Source organism: Cebus imitator, unplaced genomic scaffold (genome assembly GCF_001604975.1).
Source record: "Cebus imitator isolate Cc_AM_T3 unplaced genomic scaffold, Cebus_imitator-1.0 Scaffold122, whole genome shotgun sequence".
Classification (NCBI taxonomy): Eukaryota; Metazoa; Chordata; class Mammalia; order Primates; family Cebidae; genus Cebus; species Cebus imitator.
The window spans coordinates 4,724,487-4,744,886 of NW_016107437.1; the positions used below are offsets into that span (position 1 = coordinate 4,724,487).

Sequence of the window (20,400 nt, forward strand, 5' to 3'; positions counted from 1 at the left end):
GCTTCAGACTTTACTTAAACTGTTAGTGTGCAGCAACTCCTGTCTCCGTTATTCTCATGTTGGTCCATGGTTACTTCTTAGCGTGCATGACCATCTGTAATAATTTTGTGTATTGAGACAGAGTCTCGCTCTGTCACCAGGCTGGAGTACAGTGATACAATCTCAGCCCACTGCAAACTCCACCTCCCAGATTCAAGCAGTTCTCCTGCCTAAGCCTCCCGAGTAGCTGGGATTACAGGTGTGCGCCACCACGCCCAGCTAATTTTTTGTATTTTTAGTTGAGACAGGGTTTCACCATATTGGCTTGGCTGGTCACAAACCTTGTGATCTGCCCACCTTGGCCTCCCAAAGGGATTACAGGCACGAACCATCGTGCCCAGCCTCTCCTACATTTTCTTGTAGTAGTTACAGTTTCTGGTCTTATATTTAAGTCTCATAGAGACTTAAAGAGAGCACAGTGGCTCACGCCTGTAATCCTAGCACTTTGGGAGGCGAAGGTGGGTGGATCACTTGAGGTCAAGAGTTCAAGTCCAGCCTGGCCAACATGGTAAAACCCCACTCTGTGAAAAATACAAAATTTAGCCAGGCATGGTGGCATGCACCTATAATCTCAGCTACTTAGGAGGCTGAGGCAGGAGAATCGCTTGAACCTGGGAAGCAGAGGTTTCAGTGAGCTGAGATCATGCCATTGCACTCCAGCCTGGGTGACAAAGCAAGACTCCATCTCAAAAATAATAATAATTTTGTGTATTTATTTACTTGTTGTCTTCTTCTCTTGATAGCAAATTTTAAAAGACTGGGGCCACAACATTTTGTTCATCTTTGAATACTCAGTGCTTACAGCAGTGCCTGGCACAGATCAGGGGCTCAGAAACATCCACTGGGACTTCTGCTTCCAGCCAATATGGAGGAAAAGGGACCAGATTCACCCTCACACCTGAAACAACAAAAATATGCACAAGGTATGTGAAATGTCAGTTTCAAGGCAGTAGACTTCAGACAATGAAGGATGGCGATCTCGTGGTGGGAAACAAGGTGAGCCCAGCCTGTGACTGCTCTAGCTTTCTAACTAGTTTCCAGGGGTGGAGAGCCCGGGAGACTCCCTGTGTCGAGGAGATGGAATTGCAAATTAGGGAAGACCAAGGCAGAAAACGTACCTTAGGAAAGAGCCTTGCCTGGGAGAGAAGGCTGGGGTGGCTCCCTGGGAATGTAGCTGTGTACTGGTAGATGTGTGCATGTTAGGGTTAGCCCAAAGCCGGCGAAGAACCAGCCTGAAGAATTAGAGGGACCAGTGTCAGGCACTCACATGGAGAGAAATTACAAGGGCACAAGGACACATTTGGAGGGTATTGCCTAGGTTCATGAGTTTTGGTGATGAATTCAAAATGTACACATATGTCAAAACTTATCAAATTGTACACTTTAAATAAAAACATTAAAATATTAGTACTTTAATATTATTTAAAATGCTTTTTAAAATCCACTTACTAATGAACATGGCAATAGTGAACTGCAGAGCCTGATTTAAGAACATGAATGCAACCCCAGCATACTGGAATTTTTACAAATTTTATTTTATTTTACTTTGTTTTATTTTTGAGATGGATTCTGACTCTGTCACCCAGGCTGGAATGCAGTGGCACAATCTTGGCTCACTGCAACCTCTGCCTCCCAGGTTCAAGAGATTCTACTGCCTCACCCTCCTAAGTAGCCAGGACTACAGGCACCTACAACCATGTTCAGCTAACTTTTTCATATTTTACTAGAGATGGAGTTTCATCATGTTGACCAGGCTGGTCTTGAACTCTTGGCCTCAACTGATCAGCCCACATCGGCTTCCCAAGTGCTGGGATTACAGGCAGGAGCCACCACGCCTGGCCCACAAATTATATCTTAAAATGTGCATAGAGGTAACAATACTTGCAAATGTTCAATAGATTGGACTTTAGCAAGCACAGAGTTTGGAGAGGAAAATAAAACAAGTCATTCAACTGAAACCGGCTGGAGTAGAAGTGGGAAGCAGATTGGTCCCAAAATTAATAGAAATGAGTGAGTGCCCAGCAAAATACCCAGGAAAGGCTGCCAATAGACAAGGCTAGAATTATGGAAGTCTGCCACCAGAGGTTTCATTTATCCACAGAAAAGTGAGCAGAGCAAACGCCTGTTCTTGCGAGCAAAAGAAATAGTAGCTGACTGTCCAAAGGCCTCCATCCAATCAGCTTGTGTCTCGCTAGCATAGACATGTCCTTCTCTCTGAATAATGCATGGGCTTCTCAGCCAAGAAAATGTCACTATGTGGAATCAAGACACCTGGCAGTGCTACAACCACCAGCACAAAAGTCCAAGGCTTTCACATTCTTCTTAAGTGAGGAATCATTGGGGTTTTGCCATTCACATATTTTTGCAGATCTGTTGACTCTGCTTATCTGTACTTTCAGCCACAATCAGAACGGACTGTAACACACCACACTCAGAAACTGAAAATTCTTGTCAAGGCATGAAAGATTTTTTTTCAAAGCCCAACAGTTTATACATTCTTTTCAAATACACATAAAAGATATATCCACAAAAATGCCCTTGTGTTTAAGCCACAAAGGGAGTCTGAATAAATTTCATAAAATTTGATCTCATATTGATGACACTATAATAAAATTATAAATCTACTCAAAAAACATTATCCAGCCTCTATACATTTAGAAACCTAAAAACACTGCTGGTCATAGTGTTTTTAGGTTTCTAAATGTACAGAGGTGGCTCATGCCTGTAAATCCCAGCACTTTGAGAGGCTGAAGGAGGCGGATCACCTGAGGTCAGGAGTTCGAGACCAGCCTCCTGGGCAATATGGTAAAACCCTATCTCTACTAAAAATACAAAAATCAGCCGGGTGTGGTGGTACATGCCTGTAATCCCAGCTACTCAGAAGATTGAGGCAGGAAAAACTTTCTTGAACCCGGGAAGCAAAGGTTGCTCTGTCATCCAGGCTGGAGTGCAACGGCGCAAACTCAGGAGCCAAAATCATGCCACCGCACTCCAGCCTGGGTGACACAGCAAGACTCTGTCTCAAAGAAAAAAAAAAGACCTAAAAACACTCTTTCTGTTTAATGGGTTAAACAAGAAATCAAAGTAGCAACTACAAAACATTTAGAACCAAATGACAGTGAAAGCACTATGTGTGATATAGACAAAGTGGTGTCTGGATGGACGTTTATAACCATGTACGTTAATACGCTAGAATTGCAAATTTAAAAATTGAGAAAAGAGTGAACTAAACATTCACATTCACCTGAAGAACTTAGAAAAAGAACAACAAAACAGAGCCAAAGATCATTGAGAAAAAATAAAAATAGAAATTAAACAGAAAAAGTGCTAGGATTGACCTACAAAGACACAGGCTGGGTCTTTGAAAAGACACCTAAAAAACACCAATTTCAGCAATTGTGATTCAGAAAAACAAAGAAAGAAGTGACAAGTAAACAATATTAGCTGTGTAAATGATGACATGCCAATGGGCGTTGCTGTAATTTAAAAATCAAAAGAAATTACAGTGGACTTTACGTGCTACTAAATTTTAAATCCTAAATGAAATGCAGTTTCCAGATGTATTTATTGAATGTGGCCCAAGACAAACTTTAAAACTTAGAAACTAATTACCATAAAAGGAATTTCAATAGTAGCCAAAGGTCTATCACAAGAGAAAGAAAAAAAAGAGAAAAAAGCCCCAGGCGCATAGAGTTTGACAGACAAGTTATCCCAGATCCTTAAACAATAGACTTCTTCTTCAACAGTAAAAATAAAAAGCTACCTGACTCCTCTTGCAAAATTATTGTAATCTTGACGTCCAATTCAAATAAACATAGCACATGAAAGAAAATGCGAATCATACTTCACTTAGGAAAACAAATGTAAAAATCCTTCATAAAATATTAGCAAGTCAAAAGTAGCAGTGTAGTAAATGGATAGTAAGTGAATAGCTGGGGAGTATCTGGGGAGGCAGAACAATTTTAGAAAGAGCCCTAGACTAGGAGGTTGAGTCCTGACTTACTGGGTAAAGGTTATCAACTTACATAACCCTCAGTTATGAGCCTCAGTTTCCAATATTACAGTTAGATAGAGCCACCATTTGTTGAGTACTTAGTCTGTCAGGAACTTTGCTGAATGCTCTACATGGATTACATTAATTTAATTCCATGATGAACACCAAAAAAAAAAAAAAAACAAAAAAAAAAAGAAAGCCTGGGAACCAGACTTAAATATGTCGGGGATGGTGGAATTATTGGGCTAGGAATTCAAAAAAAAAAAAAAAAAATCTCTGAACAGCCAAGGCAATAATGAGCAAAAAGAATGAAGCTAAAGTTACCACACTATATGATTTCAAACCATGCCACAAAGCTGTAGTAATCAAAACAGCATGGGACTGACAAAAATAAATAAAAAATAGATATACCAACCAGTGGAACAGAATAGAGAGCCCAGAAATGAACCTATGCATGTATAGTCAATTAATTTTCAACAAAGATGCCATGGATACACAATGGGAAAAGGATTATTTCTTTAATAAATCACATTGGGAAAATAAGACATCCACATATAAAAACTTAAATTGGACCCTTATCTCATATCCATATACAAAAATCAACTCAAAATGGATGAGACTTAAATATAAGACCAGAAACTGTAAAACTACTAGAAGAAAATATAGGAGAAAAACTATATAGCATTGCTCTAGGTAATGACTTTTTTGATTTGACCCCAAGAGCACAGGCAACAAAAGCAAAAATAGGCAAATCAAATTACGTCAAACAGAATAGTTTCTGCACAGCAAAGCAAACAATTAACAATATGCAGAGACAACCTATGGATTAAAAGGAAATATCTGCAAGCCATACATCCAATAAGGAGTTAATATCTGAAATATAGAAAATGCTTAAACAAGTCAACAGCAAGAAAGCAAACAAACAAAATTGAAAAATGAGCAAGGCTGAGCACGGTGGCTCATGTCTATAATCCCAACACTTTGGGAGGCCAAGATAGGCAGATCACTTGAACCCAGGAGTTAAAGGTCAGCCTGGACAACATTGTGAAATCCCACCTCTACAAAAAATACAAAAATTAACTGGGCTTGGTGGCATGCACCTGCAATCCCAGCTTCCTGGGAGACTGAGGTGGGAGGATCACTTGAGCCCAGGAGATTGAGGCTTTATTGAGCCGTGATCATGCCACTCCACTCCAGCCTGGATGACAGAGCAAGACCCTGTCTCAAAAACTAAAACTAAATAAATAATGGGTAAGCAGCCTTTCATATATTGGTTGGCCATTTGTATGTCTTCTTTTGAGGCATTTCTCAAGAGAAGACATACAAATGGCCAACAGATATATGAAAAAAAAAAGCTCAGCTGGGCGCTGTGGCTCGTGCCTATAATCCCAGCAGTTTGGGAGGCCAAGGTGGGCAGATTACGAGGTCAGGAGATCGAGACCACACTGTCCAACATGGGGAAACCCCATCTCTACTAAAAATACAAAAATTAGCTGGGCATGGTGGCACATGCCGGTAGTCCTACCTACTCAGGAGTCTGAGACAGGAGAATCACTTGAACCCAGGAGTCGGAGGCTGCAGTGAGCTAAGATCGCGCCACTGCACTCCAGCCTGGGCCAGAGTGAGACTCCATCTCAAAAAAGAAAAATGCTCACATCACTAGTCACTAGGGAAAGGCAAATTAAAACCACAATGAGATCATCTCACACCTGTCAAAATGGCTATTATCAAAAAGACAAAAGGTAACAAGTGTTAGCAAGGATGTGGGGAAAAGAGAACCCTTGTACACTATTGGTAGAAATGTAAATTCATATAGCCATATGGAAAACTGTAGGGAGATCCTCAAACAACTGAGAATAAAAGTGCCATATGATTCAGCAATCCCATTTCTGGATATTTACCCAAAAGATCTGAAATTATTTCGTCAAAGAGACCTCTGCATTCCCATGTTTACTGTAGCACTATTCACAATAGCCAGGGTATAAAACCAGACCAAGTGTCCATGATCCTTAGCTAGCTTGGCTGCAGCTGGCTTTGGCTTCCTAAAACCTGCCCCTGCCACTCCTACATAGGAGCTGCTGTGCCTGTATTTGCAGAGAACAAAATGTGCCTGCGAATTTATTCCCCACCCCTGGGCCAGTAGAAAATAAATGACAGTGCAAGTTTATAAGAGCCCAGCTCCTTTGCCTCCAGGCAGGATAACTCTGAGGGGTAACTTCGACCCCTTATGCCCCTGTGGAATCAGCCTAGGCTTTGCCCAAAATCACACGTTGCTTGGCTTCTTTCCCTTTTTTGTCCTACTTCTCCCACTTCCGTACTAGTTTTTCTGAGATCCCTCCCTTCCTAAATCACTTGCACAGCACAGTGATTTGCACTTTTTTTTTTTTTTTTTTTTGAGACAGAGTCTCATTCTGTTGCCCAGGCTGGAGTGCAGTGGCATGATCTCAACTCACTGAAACCTCTGCCTCAGGCTCCTGAGTTGCTGGGATTACAGGTGCCTGCCCTCACACCTGGCTAATTTTTGTATTTCTAGTAGAAACCAGGTTTCGCTATCTTGGCCAAGCTGGTCTTGAACTGCTGACCTCATGATCCACCTGCCACAGCCTCCCAAAGTGCTGGTATTACAGACATGAGTCACTGTGCCTGGCCGTGATTTGCACTATTGATGCAAGACAGGCAAGCCCCAAATCAGGGCTTAGCCCACGAGGCTTCTTGGCTTCACCCAGGACAGAGTTCAAGGGCAAGCCAGCGGTATTAGACAGCAGCTTTTATTGAAGTGGCAGTGCACATCAGCAGCAGAGGAACCGCTCCTTGCTGAGCAGGGCTACCCCATAGGCAGTGTGCCCAGAACACCTAGTTCTGTAGTCATATTTATACTGACTTTTAATTATATGAAAATTAAGGGGCAGTTTATGCAGGAATTTGCAGGACAAGGGTGGTAATTCTAGGTCACCAGGTTGTTACCATGGAAAAGGGCAGTAACTTTTGGATGTTGCCATGGCAATGGTACACCGACATGGCACACTGGTGGACATATCTTTGGAAAGCTGCTTCCACTCATTCCCTGTTTTAGCTAGTCCTCAATTTGGTCCAGTGTCTGAGTCCCACCTACAGAGTTGAGTCTTGCCTCTTATCTCACTATGTCCACTTAACTAAGCTAGAACCACATAACCCAGAATTCTCTTCCCTATACAGTTCTGGATTAGGTTTGGCCACAGGAGAATTTAGCATCCAATGGGGAGGGCAAGAGTGAAGCAGCACCAAAAGGCAGATGAGGAGCACGCAGTGTTGCAGCTCACCTGTATTGTCATTGGTTCCCAGGCTTACCTGTATTGTCATTGGTTGATGAGGGGTGGTGACCAGGTCCACAGTGTTAGGAACAAACAGTTGCTCTTCAAAAGGTTTAACTCCCTTGTCCTTTGTTCTATTCTATAAGTAATGTTTCTTGCCTGACGTGCCAAGCTTGGAACCGACCCACACTGCCCTGCTTTAAGTCATTAGGTACGAACAGTTAACTTCATAGTTCTTTGTCCTATTCTAACCCTGTACCCAACATCCCTCCCTTAATTAGGAATAATGTTAAATCTAGCCAATCAGGATCAGTTTAGATTGTGGGGTCTGACCCCAACCTATAGTGGAAGGACACAGAAACAGGAACTGTGTTAGGAAGTAAGAACCCCTGCTTTCCTTTGTTCGGTGTGCTCTTGCCACTGCTCTGTATGCAAGAAGCATCCTTCTGCAGAAGTAAATTTGCCTTGCTGAGAAACTTTTCCTTTTTGAATGTCAGTTCTTTTGTTCAATACTTGACATTAAGATTTATTTCCAGCTACTCCGGCTCCTGCCAGCCCTCCCACTTCAGCCTCTTCCCTTTCAGTTTCTCCTCCTTCAGCATCTCCACTTCCTGGCCAAGGTGATTATCTAAAACCCATGACGACAGGCACCACCTTCCCCTACAAGAGACTCCACGTCACGGGAGTCAGAGGCATGCAAGTGGTTAAGAAACCAGCGTGAGTTCCAGCTCATCCCCATAGTATTCAGTTCTTCCTCCCCTCCTCTGTTGTACACCCATCATTCCTTCCTCTCTGCCTGCCATGCTGACTTCAGGCCCAGCACCAGACACGGAATCAATGACCATAAACAATTCAACCATCTCTCATGATTGTGTTTGGTCACAACGCTGTAATAAATCTCTTATTCCCTATTACTCCTTGTAAATCTGCTTCTCTGATTGAACCTCGCCTGATACACACAGGAAACCTCAGGCTCTGCTTCTAGGGTATGACCTAAGACAATTGGGTTTTGGTTTTTTTTCTTTTGAGAGAGTGTCTCATTCTGTCACCCAGGCTGAAGTGCAGTGGTGCAATCTCAGCTCACTGCAACCTCTACCCACCACAGGGTTCAAACAATTCACCCACCTCAGCCTCCTAAGTAGCTGGGACTATGGTGAAAACCACCATGCTGGGCTAATTTTTGTATTTTTTGGTAGAGACATGGTTTCACTATGTTGGCCAGGCTGGTCTTGAACTCCTGACTTCAAGTGATCCATCTACCTTGGCCTCCCAAAGTGCTGGAATTATAGGCATGAACACCCAGCCACCTAAGACACTTTATTTAATAAATGATGGGCTTTGTGACTTACCAGGCCGAGTGGTTATTCTGGGCAATGCTGGACCTCAGTCCAGGTCTGCATGTCTAAAGGCCATGTTCTGTTCCCTAGAGAACGCAGCCACTGTATATACTGAGCCATGCCAAGCAGTGGATTCAGAGGGACTTCTGGCTCACTGTCATCTAGTGCATATTGGCAGAATTCCTCCAGATGTATAAATATTACATTCAGTACTTAAATTTATTAAATTCAGCATGCCCAGCCTGCATGCCAGCATAAGAGGGAGTTACCATTGGTGAGAGTCAGGCAGCGGGGAATCTGAGGGCAGAAACTGACTAATTCTCAGCACAGGTGCTCTTGTCGAATATTGATAGCTGGTCTGAAGTCTAAATAGAGTACCTCTGGCTCTTCCCACACTAGCAGGTGTTTCTCACTCCCAGCGCCTGAAATGTGTGTGCCTTCTAAGACTATAAAAATAGGCACCTCTCATATTTCTGTATAGGAACACTTAGAAACAAAAAACATTTGGAAAGCTGTATACATCTTTACATCTTTTTTTTTTTTTTTTTTTTTGAGACAGAGTTTCACTCTTGTAGCCCAGGCTGGAGTCCAGTGGTTTGATCTCAGCTCACTGCAACCTCCACCTCCTGGGTTCAAGCAGTTCTCCTGCCTCAGCCTCCCAAGTAGCTGAGATTACAGGCGCCTGCCACCACACCCAGCCAATTTTTTTTTTTTTTTTTAAGTTTTAGTACAGAAGGGGTTTCACCATGTTGGCCAGGCTGGTCTCAAACACCTCACCTCAGGTGATTCACCCCCCTCAGCCTTTCAAAGTGCCAGGGTTACAGACGTGAGCCACTGGGCCTTGCCTCTTTATATATCTTATATGAAGTTATTCCACTTTTACAAAAGTCTTGCTAAGTCTGCTGTATAAGCACAGATACTTGTGTATTTATAAAGTTCTGGTGCTGATGCCCTTAAGTTTTTTCCTTTTTTTTATTTATTTATTTTTTTTTTGAGACAGAGTCTCACTCTGTTACCCAGGCTGGAGTGCAATAGTGTGATCTTAGCTCACTGCAACCTCCACCTCCCGGGTTCAAGTGATTCTCCTGCCTCAGCCTCCTGTGTAGCTGGATGCGCTTAAAATTATCTGTTCCAGAGAAAAGTAGGCAGAGGCAGGACAGCTGTGATGAAGCATTGCTTTGCTTGAGAGCTCTTCACTAAACAAATGTGTAAATATCCAAATTGCTTTCTGTTCTTCAGTCCCTAAATGTTATGGATTACATTAAACCCCTAAATATCAAATTTTAAGTAGAATATTGGGAAAACCTCAAATAAAATTTAACTTTTCTAATTTTATAAATTATTACTACCAAATATTTTTTATCTATACAAATTTTTAATAATCCCTCTTGCAGGTAAACTTTATTCTCAGTAGATCCAAATAAGTTCTGTAGATGTTATTTTTAAATTGTTTTTATTGTAGGACTTCAAAAACACACATAATGTATTTCTTTTTAGTGCTGTGTAACTTGAGACTGATAATCCGTTGTTACAAAATATCACAAATCTTATTATTTATAAGCAGTATCTTGGTGGAATAATAAGTAACTAAAAGATTTTCTTTCCTAAGATAATGATTCACATTTGAGGGCTATAAAAAGGTACTAAAGCAAAAGAAAAAAAGAACATTGTTCTAAAGACAGGGGAAAAAAAGCATAAGTTAAAACTGATTTTCTAAAATATACAGATAAAATTTTGTTTTTTTGAAATGGAGTTTTGCTCTTATTGCCCAGTATGGAGTGCAATGGCATGATCTCAGCTCACCTCAACCTCCACTTTCCGGATTCAAGTGATTCTCCTGCCTTAGCCTCCCAAGTAGCTGGGATTATAGGCATGCACCACCACACCCGGCTAATTTTGTATTTTCAGTAGAGACAGGGTTTCTCCATGTTGATCAGGCTGGTCTCAAACTTGAGACCTCAGTGATCTGCTTGCCTCGACCTCCCAAAATGCTGGGATTACAGGCGTGAGCCATCGTGCCCGGCCCAGACAAAACTTTTTAAAATTACTTGTTGATAAATAACAAATACAGTTGTCCCTTGTTATTCACGGAGAATTGGTTCCAGGACTCCCTGCCTCCCTATATATTAATACCCAAATTCCTTGATGTTCAAGTGCCTCATATAAAATGCTGTAGTGTTTGAATATGACCCATGCACATCCTCCCATACACTTTAAAGCATCTCTAGCTTGCTTATAATACACAATACAATGTAAATGTTATGTAACAACATAGTTGTTACACTGTGTTGACTTTTATTTGAACTTTTATTGATAATTTTTTTACGTTTTATTCACTCTGAAATTATTTTATTCTTATATTGTTATTTTTTGTTGGTTTTTCTTTTCAGTATTTTTAAACCACTGTTGGACCCACAGATACAGACCCACAGAGGGCTAACTGTAAGTTTATATGTGTCTAAACGGTTTATATCTAAATGTATCTAGGAAGATATAGATAATCTGCATATATAAATCTGTGTAGATATAGATATATCAATAAATATAAAATTAAGAAGCTTCTATGAAACAAAAGTAGGGAGCTATAAAGGTAAAGGCAGAAATGCAGAACAAAAAGCCAAATTAAACAAAAAAAGAATTCGAGGAAATTTAAATTCTAATAAAATAGTTAAAATCCACATTGGAGATAATTTAAAGCAGAAAGGACATCAAAAAATTATAAGTGAAATAAAGAACAAACTTTAGGCTGGGTGTGGTGGTTCATGCCTGTAATCCCAGCACTTTGGGAAGTCGAGGCAAGCAGATCCCTTGGGGTCAAGAGTTCAAGACCAGCCTGGCCTACTTGGCAAAGCCCCATCTCTGCTAATAATACAGAATTAGATGGGCATAGTTGTGGGTGACTGTAATCCCAGCTACTCAGGAGGCTGAGGCACGAGAATTGCTTGAACCCGGGAAGGGGAGCTTGCAGTGAGCCGAGATGGTGCCATTGCACCCCAGCACTCACTCCAGCCTGAGCAACAAAGCAAGACCCTATCTCAGAAAAAAAAAACCTCTTCACTTTAAATCAAAAGCTTTTACCCAGTGGTAAAAGTAAAATGTGTAGACACAACCTGTCACAATTTATTTTGTCTACTTTCCTAGATACCAACATTTGACATTAAATGATGCCCACCACACACATTTAAATCTAGAATTTACAAGGTTATATTTTCTAGTGCTGATAAAGTATTTATACAGTAGCTGGGAAGTTTTTTCATTCATTTTTGTTTTAAAAGCAGTGTAAGTTCATGATTAAAAAAAAAAAAAAAAGTCAAACAGAACAGAAAAGCATATACTGAAGTACAAAGGTCTGACCCTAAAACCCACTGCTTATTTCAACTCCCCAGAGGTAATTGTTGTGGTTAAAATCAACAGATCTTTATTCCAGGGTTTTTCTATGCAGTCACATGCAACTACCACTTACTGTTTCGTTTTTATAAAAACAGGAGCCATACTATACATTACTGTTTTGCAACTGCTTTTTCCAGTATACAATAAAACATATTGAGTATCTTTCCACATACAGGTTTTCACGGCTGATATTCTACTTATCAGAGACGCATGATGAAATTTTAACTACTCTCCTCTTCTTGGACATTTAGGAGGAATATCCAAGAAATAACAATAGTCCACACAATGATATAATGAATACACATCTTCATATACAAGGTCCCCACTAGAATGTAAGTTCTATGCCTGCTTTGCCCTCTAATAAACTCCCAGCACTTAGAGCAGCACATGACACATTGGGTGCCCCATAAACATTCTCCAGATGACTATATGTATATACGTGTCTATACCTGTATTTAAAATTTATTTGTAGATTGACCAGTCGCCTTCCAAAAGGATTGTTTCACCGTATATTCCTATCTATAGTTTTTAAATTTTGTTTTGTTTCGATCAGCTGGGGAGGTCATCTGATCAAACGGGCTTAACACAAATTCATCATCTTCCAGTTTTGGCGTAAGAAGTCCAAAAGGGGTCAGCAGAGCTGCAGTCTTCCTGGGAGCTCTCGGGGAGAATCTATTTCCTTGCCTGTTTCACTTGGTAAGGGCTGCATTCCTTGGTGCAGTGCCCCTTCCACATCACTCTGACCTCGGCTTTCCGTCTCATCTCTGAATCTGACCCTCCTACCTGTCTCTCTCTCTCTTTTTTTTTTTTTTTGAGATGGTGTGTCACTCTGTCACCCAGGCAGGAGTGCAGTGGCGTGATCTCAGCTCACTGCAACCTCCGCCTCCCTGGTTCAAGTGATTCTTCTGCCTCGGCCTCCTGGGTAGCTGGGATTACAGGCACATGCCACCACGCCCGGCTAATTTTGTGTATTTTTAGTAAAGACAGGGTATCACCGTGTTAGCCAGGATGGTCTCAATCTCCTGACCTTGTGATCCGCCCTCCTCGGCCTCTCAAAGTGCTGGGATTACAGGCGTGAGCCACCACACCTGGCCCCTCTTTCTTTCATTAGAATGTGTCATAAGTATACATAGATAATTTGAGGGTAAACTCTTTAAAAAGAAACATGAAATTGGTTTTCTTTGTGATCTTGACTTTCTCTTATAAGCACATTTGTGTTACATTGAGCCCACCTGGACAATCAATATAATATCCTCATCTCCAGAACCTGAACATAATCACATCTGCAAATCCCCCTTTGCCACATAAGATAACAGACCCGCTCCAGGGATTAGGATGTGAACATCTTTGGGAAGCCGATATTCTGCCTACCACAGCTTGGGAATCAGGTTTGAATTTCAGCCTTGTCATTTAAATCTTCATTTCCTAAATATGTGTTGAGTACCTCCCTACCACATCCTGAAATAGATCTAAGAAATACACTAGCTCCCGTGGCCTTGCCCAAGTTATATAACCTCCCGGTACCTCCATTTTTCTCACTTGCAGAACTGACGAGATTAATATCTGCCTCGCAGGAAGCGCCGTATGTAAAGTGTCTGCAGGCATCCCTTTCCACTTGAACAGCATCCAGGAATTAGATGCTATTTTCATCTTGACAAAATGTAAGGAAAATACTGGATTAAACAGTAAAGAGGTAGAGGAACGGATCCGCTTTGAAACGGCTGCTGTGAATGTGAATTGGTATAGGCTCTCTAGAGGGCAGTGTGGCAAAGTGCATGTAATGAAAAGCCTTACAAATGTTTTCCTCTTTATCCCAGTGATTATTCATTTCTAGACGTGTATCTGAAGGCCATGGTTGAATTTACATACAAAGATAATTAGTGAGATATTATTTGTAATACTGCAGGGGAAAAAGCAGAAACAAACTAAACATCCTCTAATAAGCGATTAGATAAATAAATACATCCACATTGTGGAAATCTCATCAGCCACATAAAAGGACTTTGTAAAATAATATGAAGCATCATGTTCAGAGGTTTGCCAAATGTTAATGACAAAATTGGGGGGTTAAATCAGGGATATTAATTACATCATACCGGTAAAAGAACTCTGTGCGATGAGAGAATGTGTGTACAGACAGGAAAAAAAGGACTAAATGAAATAGATTTCATGATATTAACAGTGGTTGTTTCCACGTAATGGAATCGAGTGATTTTCATTTTTGCTTACTTGTATTTTCTATTTTCTAATCATAAAGGTGGGAGGTTCTATACAAAACAATTCCTCTACTAGTTCAATGATCTGGCATTTCTAGGTATAGAGCAAACACTGCGGGAGGTGTCCCTCTAGTGGAAGGAGAGATTTTTAAAAATAGTTTATTGTACCTAATGTCTTTTGGAGGCAAACAGGGATCTGAAGTTAGTAAATGATTCTGCTTATTCCACAGGCACTGCACTCCAGCCTGGGCAACATATCAACACTCTGTCTCAAAAAAAAAAAAAAAATTAAAGGGGGGATGGGGACCAATTGCAAAAGGAGGGTCCACAAACCACCCTAGGAAACAGGTGCTACTAACTCTAGACGCATTTGGAATATTGACCATTAACTTTTTCAACTGTCGAAGTCAGGGGATTAAGCTCCTTAGGCTAACTTTCTCTCCCCTTCCTTTTTGTCAGCTCGCGTTCGTTCTAGGTCTAGGGTACCAGGTGATGTGGAACCTCAAAAGAGACGTGGCAGGAGCCTGATGTCTGTAAGCTACACCGATAGGGGGCGCAAGCCTCTCCAGGTGAGCCTACGAACCTTCGGCTCCTCTTCGGCTAAGTTCGGCCGACGCTTGCCTTCTCAAGCTCGGCTTTCTTCGGCTTTCTGAGAGCACCCTTGTCCTGGCCTCGGCTCCTCTTCGGCTGCATTCGCCCCACGATCGTCTCAGTCTCGGCTCTCCTTGACTGCGTTCGGCTAGATTTCGTCCTCTCGGACTCGGCTCTCTTCGGTTAAGTTCGGCCTATTCTCGTCTCTGACTCGGCTCTTTTCGGCTACGCCCCGGAAGAGCCTCCATGGAGCCGGTACTGCCGGCTCGGCCGACGGCCATGGCCCCGTTGCTGGAGTACGAACGGCAGCTGGTGCTGGAACTGCTCGACACTGACGGGCTGGTAGTGTGCGCCCGCGGGCTCGGCGCGGACCGGCTCCTCTACCACTTTCTCCGGCTGCACTGCCACCCAGCCTGCCTGGTGCTGGTGCTCAACACGCAGTCGGCCGAGGAGGTGCGGCCGCGCTGGCGCGGGAGTGAGGGGACCCCGAGAATGTTGGGGGGCATCCTGAGCGGATGCGAGGCCTCTGACAGGGATGGAGGGGCTCTGAAGGGGATTCAGACCCCCGACACTACGCGATGACTCAGAGCAGGATGGGAGGGATCACCAGGGGGATGCAGGTCCCTCATACTGCGGGGACAGAGATGTATGGGAGGGGTCGCGAGGAGTATACCGGTCGCTCACTGTGCGGGGACACTGAGAAGAATAGGAGGAGTCCCGAGAAGGCTGCACGTCCCCCTGGCAGGAATGCAAGGAGGGTGAGGGATGCAAGTGCCTGATAGCGTGCTGGGACTCTGGGAGGATTGGGAGGGGTCCCGAGAAGGATGCAAGTCTTTGACCAGAGTTCAAGAATGCTAAGAGAAATGGGAGGGGTCCCCAGGGGATGCGGGTCGCTGATAACTTGCAGGCGCAGTAAGATTGATGGAAGGGGAAGTTGCCCCCACGGTGGTCTCAGTCTCGACTCTCCTCGGCTGTGTTCGGCTGGCTAGAGAAGGAGGCAAGTCCCTGTCAACACTAAGAGGGATGGGAAGGGTCCCAGAAGGATGCAGGTCCCTGATAGGAGTGCAAGGGCACTAAAAGTTGGAGGGGCTCTGAGCAGTAGGAGACGATCGGAGGTCCCTGCAGGGTAAGGGGAGATGTCGAAAGCAGGATCTGGATAGGATAACGGGAGAGTCCTTAAGTTGCCTATCAAGGGAGTTTCTGGGGCAGAAGGGCGGTTCCTGAAAGGGAACAGTGGCGGGAATGGAAGGGTCTCTGAGGTTGATGAGAAGACATGAAAGGAGATGATGAGACTGGAAAAAACCCAATAGGGAAGAGGAGGGACCAGGAAATAGGGCATTCACCAAGGCCGTGTTAAAAAGGCCATAGGGTCAGAAAGAGATTGGAGCTGGAAGCTGAGGATGTTGGCAAAGGTTAACTGCAATATTGGAGAATGGAAAACACTGAGGAAGGTGAAATGGGGCCACACCTGGGGCTGGGGCTTGTTGAGAGGGGACACAGCTTGGTCTGACTACTCTGATGATCCCCTAGATAGATCAGGTGGCCAGGAGAAAAATGTCAGCTGAGAAGAGTGACCACAGTCTCTCCTAGGGCAGGGACCCTGTTTGATTCATCTAGGTATCCCCAGTGTTTGGCGTAGGGCCTAAGGAAACACACGGTGCCTAATAAAGGTGGTTTTGAACTGAAAATGTAAATTAACCAAGCCAAGGAACCCACTGACATGAAGTCCCTCTAGGATGGATCAGGACAGCACTATTAGTCTAAAACATTGTCTGGGAAAGCATTCCCTTGTTATCTTCTCATACAGTGCACTTGGCTACAAATCTGGCTTTGGTGGGAGGTATTTTCTAGGTAGTAGAAATCTTTTAATCCAGGCTTCTAAAAGTTTGAGGTTGTGTGTGTGTGTGCATATGTTACTGTAGTTGAGTGGTGAGAATGACTGAAGTACAATTATTCCTCAGTGTAAACCCCAAAACAAGAAAGCCTCATTAAATGTAGACTGGTTGGTTGAAGTTACTATAAAGAAGTAACAGGGCTGGGTGCTGTGGCTCACGCCTGTAATCCCAGCACTTTGGGAGATCGAGGCGGGCAGATCACAAGATCAGGAGATCAAGACCATTCTGGCTAACACAGTACCATCTCTACTAAAAATACAAAAAATTAGCCGGACATGGTGGCATGTGCCTGTAGTCCCAGCTACTCGGGAATCGCTTGAACGCAGGAGGCGGAGGTTGCAGTGAGCCAAGATCGTGCCATTGCACTCCAGCTGAGGCAACAGAGCCAGACTCCATCTCAAATTAAAAAAAAAAGAAAAGAAGTAAGTTAGTTTGTATATTTGTTATTAAGTTCATTATCTCAGAGAAAGACAGCACATTATTTTAAATATCTGCAACCTATTAAAAACTGCCCTGTATTAAATAGCCTACTAATCAAGTTTGATTTGATTTAGGAGTATTTTATCAATCAGCTGAAGATAGAAGGAGTTGAACACCTCCCTCGCCGTGTGACAAATGAAATTACAAGCAACAGTCGCTACGAAGTTTACACACAAGGTGGTGTTATATTTGCAACAAGTAGGATACTTGTGGTTGACTTCTTAACGGATAGAATACCTTCAGATTTAATTACTGGTAAGAATTGAAATTTTATTCTTTGTATGTAAATTTATACTTTTTTTAAAGTACAATTTCCATTTTATTTCTCTCCAGAAGATAGTCTTGTCTTCAGTCTTGAAGGACCGTGCTCCTTATATGGGCTTTGGTGGGTGTTATGGGGCAGCACCTGCAGGTCTATGTTGGGGTGGGTGTGTTTGGTCCTTGCAGGCTCTACGAGATTGATTCCTGACTACTTTACTGTGAATTGCACAGCTCACACAGTAATGTAGCTTCACATACAGTTTGGGAAGCACATAGGCATTGAAGATGCTCGCTTCAGAAACGTCCCTTACTGCTGTGACCTCCAGTGTGTTTCGAATGACAAATTTCTTAATGACCTTGTCCTTGGGCGTGAATCGGGCACAATTTGTGCAGTCAATAGGCTGCACGTGGCTGCGGCCCTTTTTGGCACAACTGTCGTTCCTTCTTTTCTTTGTCATCTTGGAGGGATGGACTGGAGAGAGTAAATTTATATGTTTTTATTTTTGTCTGTCCCCTCTGCTAAATGCTCTAGTAGAACCTTCTAGTGGGCACTACTGGATCCTTTTGCTCAACATTGCACTTCCAACTTTTAGCGTGTTAGACACAGTAGATGCTCAATAAATACCTGTGACCTGAATAAGTAACTGAATGTAAGATGGACTTTTCCTTGTTTTCTAAGCTCTTGTTCAGTAAATACTTGTAATTCATTAGCATTTACTTTTAGAACTTAATCAGATTTTAGATGTTCATAATCTTTGTATATATCTTAAAATATTTAGTTTTCCTCTTTAAGATTTTTTTTGCATTATTTGAAATTAAATCAAGTAGTTGCTTGCTTATTTTGAGGAAAAATTATTTTAGCTAGAATTAAATAGAAAAGAGATTCATTTTCATTATCCTTTCAAAAAATGTTTTCTGATGTCCCCAAAGATAATGTAGGGGCCGTGCCTCTGTGCCCTCCTATTACACTGTATTTCTCCAAAGTCAGAGTGCTCACGACACTACATTATATTTGTGTGTGTGTCTCACTCACAAGATAAACTTAAGCACAAGGAAGAACCTGTTCATCCCAGGCTAAATAACTGGTACATGGTAGGTACTCAAGACATATTTGTTGGATGAATGATGAATGGATACAGCACTGTGATCTTTAGTGAACTTTGGAGGCAGAGAGACTATGAAATTCATAATCTTACTTCCCACCGTATCTGTCATATTGCTTTGAACCTAGATGACCCTCCAGAAATATCTGATGAATCGATGTATGAATGAATGCTTCATATAATTCACAGTAAAAAGCTTGAAGAAGTTTGGTTACTCTTCTATAACATTTGTAATTGTTAGAAACAGTATCATCAGCTCACCTGATTTTGAATTGCTATCACCCACTTCTAAAACAAGCTCCTTAATTGTCATTAACCCTAGTTTTCTCATTTCTTAAGAAAACAGTGCCTCCTAAAGTTATAAGGATTAAGTGAAATAAAATGATTGCTTAGTACAGTGCCTGGTGCACAACAAACTCTTAGTAATTGGTACCAAATAAAATTAGCTTTTTATAACCAGAAATCTTGATATATCATAAAGTCTTTTACTGTTTGATGCTTTCTTATAAGCTTGGTTTTACTTTATTTTTTAAATTTTTATTTTAATTGTGTTGTATTTGAAACGACCACTAGGTGTCAATAATGTTCTGTGACTTTCAGTTACAGTGCACCCTAATTAAGCAGAGAGTAGAGTAACGTGAATCTATGCAGTGTTGAAGTCTAGCTTATTGGTAGCCCCTAATTAAAAATGCCAAATTCCCTCCTACTTTCTAATAAAAGCCGAGCCAGTAATGAAGCTGGAGCTGTTACTGATGCTTGGCTGAGTGGAATGTAAATGAATGCCAAAAATGAACTCCCTCAAATTCTTTCCTCCCCTGGGATCATCCTCCAGGACTGACCAAAGGGCAGTCCATGAAGTGCAGGTGGAAAGGCTGAATCCCCCAGCCCTAACTTCTTCACCTGTCACCACCCATTATTACCCCCACAGCCTACCCTGGGAGTCCCTGCTAACCAGAACTCCTAACATATGGGAGAACTGTGTAAATATCATATCTGGTGAGATCGTACTTTCAAAAGAACAGGACAGGAGGACGCCTTCATTGCCAAAACTGATCCCGACATCTCCACACAGACCTAAGAACACGCTTTCTGCGAACTATATATGTATTTTTCAGTTACATGCTCGATTTGTGTACCCAGTGCTGTGCCCCCACTTTATATTCATTCAACAAATATTTAGCTCACTAAGGGTCCCTTGTTTGGTGGGAAGAATTCTGAAGATAGGTGAATGGGCCAGTATGGTGAACTCATGAGTTAGACTGCTTCTGGATTTGAGTTATCTTCATCTTACACCAGCTGTGTATCCTTAGACAAGTTTCTTAATTCTTTCTCTCTTTTTTTTTTTTTTGAGACTGAGTCTTGCTCTGTCGCCAGGCTAGAGTGCAGTGGTGCAATCTCAGCTCACTGCAAACTCTCCATGGTTCAAGCCATTCTTCTGCCTCCGTCTCCTGAGTAGCTTGGAGGAGAGATGTGCACCGCCATGCCCAGCTAATTTTTGTATTTTTAGTAGAGGTGGGGTTTTGCCATGTTGGCCGGGATGGTCTTGATCTTTTGACTTCATAATCTGCCTGCTTCAGCCTCCCAAGTACTGTGATTACAGGCATGAGCCATGGCACCTGGCTAGTTTCTTAATTTCTCTATGCCTCAGCTTATTGCCCATACATTGGTGATAAAGATAGTACCTTACTCCTGGATCGTCAGGGTGAAATGAAATGCTATATGTAAAATACTTGGTCTCATGGCACATAGTAAGCATTCTGCGATCTCTGCCTGTTGGTGTTACAGTGTTCCTGTTCTCAGGCAG

General features: G+C 42.3%; 1 protein-coding gene and 1 long non-coding RNA gene across 3 annotated transcripts in view; both read left to right on the plus strand.

The window, feature by feature from the left end:
* The window catches only part of LOC108312206, a 20,755-nt gene extending 6,179 nt beyond the window's left edge, over nt 1-14,576 (plus strand). The window contains exons 3-7 of one of the 2 annotated variants that reach the window (XR_005202071.1): nt 783-962; nt 11,051-11,102; nt 12,226-12,382; nt 12,604-12,746; nt 13,596-14,576. This is a non-coding gene — a long non-coding RNA (uncharacterized LOC108312206). The remainder of the gene's footprint in view (nt 1-782; nt 963-11,050; nt 11,103-12,225; nt 12,383-12,603; nt 12,747-13,595) is intronic. The other variant, XR_005202070.1, reaches the window with a different exon arrangement.
* Nucleotides 14,577-15,010: 434 nt separating this feature from the next.
* Nucleotides 15,011-20,400, plus strand: part of ERCC4 (ERCC excision repair 4, endonuclease catalytic subunit) — a 31,439-nt gene continuing 26,049 nt past the window's right edge. Inside the window, exons 1-2 of the mRNA XM_017540001.2 lie at nt 15,011-15,310; nt 17,307-17,487. Of these exons, the coding sequence (XP_017395490.1) occupies nt 15,104-15,310; nt 17,307-17,487 (388 nt within the window). The 5' untranslated portion in view covers nt 15,011-15,103. The remainder of the gene's footprint in view (nt 15,311-17,306; nt 17,488-20,400) is intronic.